The 7396-nt window shown below is 59.8% G+C and overlaps 1 protein-coding gene across 1 annotated transcript; it reads left to right on the forward strand.

Annotated features, from left to right (window-relative positions):
* Positions 1-5663: 5663 nt before the first annotated feature.
* On the forward strand, positions 5664-7196 carry VOLCADRAFT_61396 (uncharacterized protein; the record flags this gene model as incomplete). The annotated part of the gene is made up of 3 exons (XM_002951279.1): positions 5664-5975; positions 6509-6664; positions 7089-7196. Coding segments are annotated over 3 exons (576 nt in total), but the record flags the coding sequence as incomplete, so codon positions are not given.
* Positions 7197-7396: the final 200 nt, after the last annotated feature.

Here is a 7396-nt window from a genome sequence, read left to right on the forward strand (position 1 = left end):
CCCCTTCGCATTCATCTCGCACGCTACTGTTAGGGTTTTGGAAAAAATTAAAAAAAAAGTTATTCGGCAGACACACATATTTTGGCTTCCCATACGTGCACATGCAAACACGCGCTCGTTGTCACCCTCTCGGCCCCCTCGCAGGTGCTGACGCCGGTGCCCTTCCTGCTAAAGTTCCCGCTGCGCGAGTACCAGCACATCGGTCTGGACTGGCTGGTGACGTTGTACCACAAGAAGATCAACGGCATCCTGGCCGACGAGATGGGACTGGGCAAGACCATCCAGACCATCAGCATGCTCGCATACCTGGCCTGCGAACAGGGTGAGCGGAAGAGGGGGAAAAAGGGGGTATGGCCGATATGCCGCAATGTCGGGTGTTTCGAGAGTTAAAGCTGGCTGGCCGGGGCTGTAGTATTGTTCTGGGATGTCTGCAGCGGCGGGGTGGGGGGATGGGGGGTTGGGGTGAGGTGGAGTGGGGTGGGGTGCCCTGGGGTGGGGCGGGGCAGGGCGGGGTGGGGTGGGGCGGCTCAGTCCACAGACTAAAGCACGCTCTACAGACGCATTTTCATGTCCACTGTCTCGCAATCCCACAATCCTGCCCACCCACCCACTCACGCACACACGCGCGCGCTACTCCACACCCTCCAGGAACCTGGGGCCCGCACCTGATTGTGGTTCCTACTTCGGTGATGCTCAACTGGGAGATGGAGATCAAGAAGTGGTGTCCCGCCTTCCGACTGCTGACCTACTACGGCAGCGCTAAGGAGCGCAAGGCTAAACGGCAGGGCTGGTCCAAGCCCAACGCGTTTCACATCTGCATCACCTCATACACGCTCGTGTTGTCGGTGGGTCTGTGGGGGCGTTGGGAAAGGGGGGCCGTGAGGACGAGGGGGCCCGATGGGGCATGTGGGTCGGGGTCGGAAGGTCCCTCGAATGGTTGGTGGTCGGAGGTACGTCTTGACGTCTGATTAAAAGAGGAGCGGTGCGGAGCGGAACGAACGAACCTCGTCTCGCCTTTCCTTTTACCTTTTTGCTTTCGCCTCATTCTACCTCATTCTATCATTCTATCATATGTTGTTTTCTCAGTTCGGCATGAAATACACACACCGCGTCTTACTCGAGGCGCGGTCCTTGAAATCACACGCACACACATCACATTAAGACACACACGTACATACAGACACGTGCACATACGTACGTACATACACGGCGTGCATGGCTTTGCAGGACGCCAAGATGTTTCGCCGGAAGAAGTGGAAGTACCTGATCCTTGATGAGGCGCACATGATAAAGAACTGGAAGAGCCAGCGGTGGCAGACGCTGCTTCGCTTCAACGCCAAGCGCCGCCTGCTTATTACGGGTGGGTGCGGGACAGTGGGCGACGGTTTAGGGTGTCGTGGGGATCAGCTCGGCGAGCACATTTAAACCTCAATGCGCATTTAAACCTCATTTAAACCTCAATCACCGTCACGATCATATAATCATGAGCATCGCCTTTGTCGTCACCAGTACGATGCATATTCGAGGCTAAAGGCTACTCGTGCCCCTTTTCCCCCCCCCCCTCTCCCTCACCCCCTGTTTCCCCCCTCTCCCCCCCATTCCCCGCAGGCACCCCCCTCCAGAACGATCTAATGGAGTTGTGGAGTCTGATGCACTTCCTGATGCCCGGCCTCTTCGCCAGCCATGCGCAGTTCCGGGACTGGTTTTGCAACCCGCTTACCGGCATGGTGGAGGGCAGCGAGGCGTACAACAAGGTAAATAAATATTCACACACACGTACCACACAAATATAGCGTTGTGGGGGGTGGGGGGGTATGTGTGGGCGGGTGCGGGGCGTGGAGGGTTTAAGAAGCCAAACCCTGGCCCCTTGGGTGGGGGTTAGGTGCCCACCCCGCCTTCCATCGCTGCTTACCAACCTCCCTCTGTTTCCTTTACGTTTGCATGTACGTCCCGCCGCCATCCCTCTTTGTGTGACTCATGGGTTTCTCATTAATGCTAACAGTTTAATAAGCGTTGCTTCTTTGACTTTGACGTCCGCCTTTTCTTTTCTTTTCCTTTTTGGGCGAGGCCCCGGGCACGAAGCGCCATTTGGGGGGCCGAGCCCCCTTAGGTTCACTGCTGTCAGTCAGTCTTTCCAGTTAAACCCATGTGTTTTGCCTTTCGTCCTGCCTTCCTGTGTGGGCATCGTTTGACTCCCAAGTCCATATGCCTGTTGTCCCTATCCCTGTCCCCTCTATCCCTCCCTGTGTATGGACCTGCTTCCCACCCACCCCTCCTTCCTAACGCGGCCCTATCCACCCACCCGCCCAACCCCGGGGGCCCCGGCTCTTTCCCCCACGCGCGCACTCCGTTTACAGCAACTGGTGGAGCGGCTGCACGGTGTGCTGCGGCCCTTCCTGCTGCGGCGCCTAAAGGTACAGAGGGAAGCGTGTATGAAAAAGCCCAGGGGCGAGCTAGGAAGCTCCAGGGGAGGGTACGGGGACCCTGGGGTGTGTGTGTGTGTGTGTGTGTTTTACACCGCCTGGAGTTGCGTTATCCGCCACTCACAAAAAGGTGTAAAACGGAGCCCATACGCGCCCTGAGGCGCCCCCCGGCTGAGGGCCAAATGCTGTCCAAACTTGTTACGAGGTGGGGAGGGAGGAAGCTGGACCCGGACCCGAAAGGGAGGGCCAGGAGACTCCCGTGCCAGGCCCACGGAAGTCGAAACACACGCGGCACCACACATCGCATCAACGTAGGGTAACGTTAGTACGTGCCGTGGTGTACGCTGCCCGGCCGGCTGGGGCCCTGCCCCCTCCCTTCCTCCCCTTCGTTGCGCATTAATCCGAGACCACTCCAAAGGGCTGTATGTAGCCCTTCCGGGTGTGGCTATGTTCTCCCGATTCCTCCCGGGTGCATAACATGGTTATAGAAAATCGGTGCTATTTCTTCTTTCTTCCGCATCTTGCTTGCATCGTACGATTCCTCTCTCTCTCTCTCACTCGTCGTTACCCACTCGGTTCGACCCTCAGTCGGAGGTGGAGCGGCAGATGCCCGCCAAGCACGAACACGTGGTCAAGTGCCGGCTTAGCAAACGGCAGCGCAAGCTGTACGAGGAGTACATGGCCTCTTCCGAAACCAAGAAGCGGCTGGAGACGGGCGGCTTCCTGGGAATGCTCAACTGCCTTATGTCGTTGCGCAAGGTGGGGAATTTGAGGTGGGAAGAAGTGTGTATGTGCATGTGTGGGCGGCGGGGCCGCGACGGTGGGTTGTGCTGTGTATGGCGCGCAGCGGCGGGTAAAATAAAACACCTCGTGCCATGAGGTTGCTGACCTGCCCTGGCCGCCGCTTTGTCCTCGCTTTCCGCTCTGTGCTTTACTCTCAGAGGTCTCAGATTCGCGCTCTCTCTGCGCTAGGCCCCTTCCCCAAATTGTTTTCTTCTCCTTCTTCTTCTCCTTCTTCTTCTCCATCTTCTCCTTCTCCTTCTCCTTCTTCTTCTCCATCTTCTCCTTCTCCTTCTCCTGTGATGTGTGTTATTTCTTCCCCTTGGCCTCTCCACATTTCCCCTCTTACCATCTCCCCATGTCCCCATCACCCCAACTCAGGTCTGCAACCACCCCGACCTGTTCGAGGGCCGGCCCATCGTCTCCTCCTATGACCTGGTTCCCGGCCTCAGTATCCAAGTCCCATCCTGCGTCCTCAACCCCGTCTACATCTCCCCGCCGCCGCTGCGGCCCAAGGCGGGAGGCGCGGCCCTGACCGCCACGGGCCCTGCTCCGGCGCCCAGTCTAGAGTTCGAGGGGCCCCTGGAGCGACGACATCCGGCGTTTCGACCCGCGGGTCACTTTGGCGAATGTGGCTCCGCCGGTGTCGCGAGCCGCGTGTACGACTTGCTGGCGGGTTCGGGGCTGCTGCTGACGGCGTGGGAGGGGATGGCGACGTACGAGGCGGAGGATGTGACGAGGCTGATGGTGGGGTTGTTATACAGGGTTCGGGAAGAGCTTACCATTAACCATAGCTATAACATAAAAATAATATTGTGATAAATATTCAAAACGTAAAAGGAATGAAAACGGGGTGATGAGACGGCGTACTCTAGGCTTCGGATGGAGGGGGGGATGATGTTGGAGGGCGGTGGGGTGAAAAGTGCGCGAAGGCAGGTCACACTGTGTGAGTATTTCCTCTTGTCCCTGTGGCGGGGAGGTCGCCCTCCAGCCGACATGATATGTAGAACAGCAAAAACCTGGACCCGCTGGTGGCGGCGGCAGCGACCGAGACACTTCGCCTTAGCCTTACCTTTCCCGCTCTTCACCTATCCCGCCGACACTGCTGTGCCCGAGCAGTGTCCTCCGAGCAGACACCGCGACTGCTGCTTCCCGTCCCCAGCTGAGACCTCATGCCGCCGACTTTGATTCATCGATGCGTGTGCTCGTGCCGTACGGCATACTGTGCAGGTGCCGTACGAAAGCATGGCCCGGGAGTGTGGCGTGCCCGAATGGCCCGCCATTCCTGACGACGCGTCAGTGCTGATGCGGAGCGCTGCGGCGGCGCGCAGCGCCGCTGCTGGTGGTGACGGAGGATTGGCATCGGGCTCGGGCCGGCACGGCGGCGGCGGCGGCTCCGCCGCGGCGGCGACGGGGTCGCCGATGGCGTTGGGGCAGCATGCGCTTGTGGCGCTGCACGGCTCGTATAGGTGTGTGTTTGTGCGTGTATGTGCGATGTGTGTATGTGTGTGTGCAGATGCGTTTGTTTTTTGGGTTCGTGCAGCGGAATGGGACGTGAACGCGGCCCCGCTTTGACTCCAGCCATCACACACGGCATCATCATCACGAGCCCTTCCCCTAATTCCGATACCGGGGTCACACAGTACGACATGGTACGACACGCGCCTGTGTTTGCAGGTCCCTCATGGCCGACCCCGCCTACCAGGTTCTGGCGGAGGCCGTGGCGGCGCATCAGCGGCGGCAGTCTGCCTGGCGCACCTCCCGCCTTCGCATCGCAGCCGCCCTGAGCTCGCTGCGCTGCGCCAGCCGCCGACCCCTGTACGGCCGCAATTTGCTGGCCCTGCTCGAGGGTATTGCACATCCTTCCTGTACTGCGTTACGTCCCGGTGCAGCGCGCGTCACCGACCATTCGGTCGCCGCCGCCGCCGCTGACGCGGCGGCGGCGGCGCCGCCGCCGCCACCAGCCCCATCCTCGTACCGTCTCCAGCCGTCGCTGCTGTCGGAACTGGCAGTGACGTATGAGCAGCGGGCAGAGTGGGCGGAGCCGTACTTGCGGGACTTCAAGTTCGTGATCCCACGCGCACGTGCGCCGGCACCCGAGGTGTGGTGCTGCAGACCTGACGGCGATGAGGTGCGTGCGGCGGCTCGGCGGGCGTCGGTGGCGCTGGCGGAGTGGTGTGCCCGTGCGGGGCCGCTTCGGCTTTCTTATGTACGACAGCAGCTGTTCTTTCCGGACAAGCGGCTCATTCAGTACGACTGCGGGAAGCTGCAGGTGCGACTTTGGGGTGTTGGTTGAAATACTGCCCTGCCGCGTTTTAGCATTGTGTGTTCCTGTCGGATGGGATTTTGTAGAGGTGGACTTGGGCGGTTGGGACGAGGGAAAGACCGACGAAGGTGGGGGCAACCGCTACCGCCAGGGCCGTATGTGTGTGTCTGTGTTTGTGTATTGGGACGCATACCATGCCCCGTTTAGATTTTATTCTTTGTTTTGGGGCTTTGCATGGCCCCTCGCCGCCCCGCTCCGGCCCTCCATCAACGCCTTTCAGCCCCGTTGCTGCCACCTCCTCGGTCTGGTTTCAGGAGCTTGCGTTGCTCCTCCGGCGGCTCAAGGCGGGCGGCCACCGCGCCCTGATCTTCACTCAGATGGCCAAGATGCTGGACGTGCTGGAGGAGTTTCTGAACCTGCATGGACATACATACATGCGACTGGACGGCTCCACACGGCCAGAGCAGCGCCAGGTGCTCATGCAGCGGTTCAACACGGACCCCAAGGTGTGTGTGGGGTGGGGGTTGTGGGGTGGGGCGTGGGGGTTGCGTATGTGTGTGTGGGGGGGGGGGGATGGGGGGGGGTTGCGTATGTGTATGGGGTTGGGGTGGGGTTGGGGAAGTCCTTTAGGAGGGAGAGCACCACCGCCTGCACAACCCGTCAAACCACAGCAACTGTATATCTAGTTAAAAGTTACGTGTACGTGTGTGTGCGTGTGTGTGCGTGTTAAGTGTAGGTATGTTGATCGTGTGTGTGTAGAAATTTCAAGACTGCTGCTGCTCTATTCACTGTCGCCTTCGCCTCCTCCCCTCCTCTTCCTCCTCCTTCAGCTGCTCTCCACTTCGACAGTTTCGATTAGTAAAACCTTTTTGCATGCGCACCTCCAACCCCGCTTTCCCCCCCTCCTCCCCCTCCTCCTCCCCACCTCGACCCAAGAACGCCTTTTGGTCAGTTCTACTTCTGGTGCACTCTTTCCCTGGCAGCAGCTTCACTCGTTCGCGGTTTTCGTCTTTCCGCCCTTTCCTCCCGCCCTTTTTAGATCTTCGTGTTCATCCTCTCGACCCGTTCCGGCGGTGTGGGTATCAACCTGACGGGCGCCGACACCGTCATCTTCTACGACAGCGACTGGAACCCGGCCATGGACGCCCAGGCTCAGGACCGCTGCCACCGCATCGGCCAAACGCGGGAGGTATGCGTGTGATAAGAGTGTGTGTGTATGCATATTGGCATATGCGTCTAAGGTATGTTTGTGCTGATGTGTGCGTGTACCTTGTGTATGCAAACCCAAACAAACACGCACGCCGACGTGCCACCTTCCTCGTTGGTTTTCTTGCCTTCCATGTCAATCCATCTCCTACGACTGCCCCTTCCGCCGCCCCCCCACCTCCTCCATCTCCTCCCGCTCCCGAGTTCTACGTCTGGTACACTCTTTTGCCCTGGCAGCAGCTTCACTCGTTTGTGTTGTGGTTCGTCTTTCCCCACCTCCGCCATCTCCTCCCGCTCTGCTTCCTCCTCCTCCTCCTCCTCTATCCCCTTCTTTTCCTCGGCCAACCCCCATCCCGCTTACATTCCGCCCCCTTTCCCCTCCCTCTCTCCCCCGCTCTCCTGCTGACGCACAGGTGCACATTTATCGGCTGGTTTCGGAGAACACCATCGAGGAGAACATCCTCCGCAAGTCGGATCAGAAGCGGCAGCTGGATTACCTGGCCATCCAGTCCGGGGGCTTCACCACCGACATGTTGGCGCAGCTGAACCTGGCGGCTCTGATGGGGCCGGGGGGGGCGGGAGGGGTCATGGGGGCTGGGACGGGGGCCGGAGGACCCACGGCCGAGGATCTCAAGGTGAGAGTCAGGGTGGGGGATAGGGATGGGGGGTGGCGGTGGGGGATGGGGGGTGGCGGGATAGGGATGGGGGGTGGGGGTGGGGG

Source organism: Volvox carteri (assembly GCF_000143455.1).
Source record: "Volvox carteri f. nagariensis unplaced genomic scaffold VOLCAscaffold_23, whole genome shotgun sequence".
Taxonomy (NCBI): domain Eukaryota; kingdom Viridiplantae; phylum Chlorophyta; class Chlorophyceae; order Chlamydomonadales; family Volvocaceae; genus Volvox; species Volvox carteri.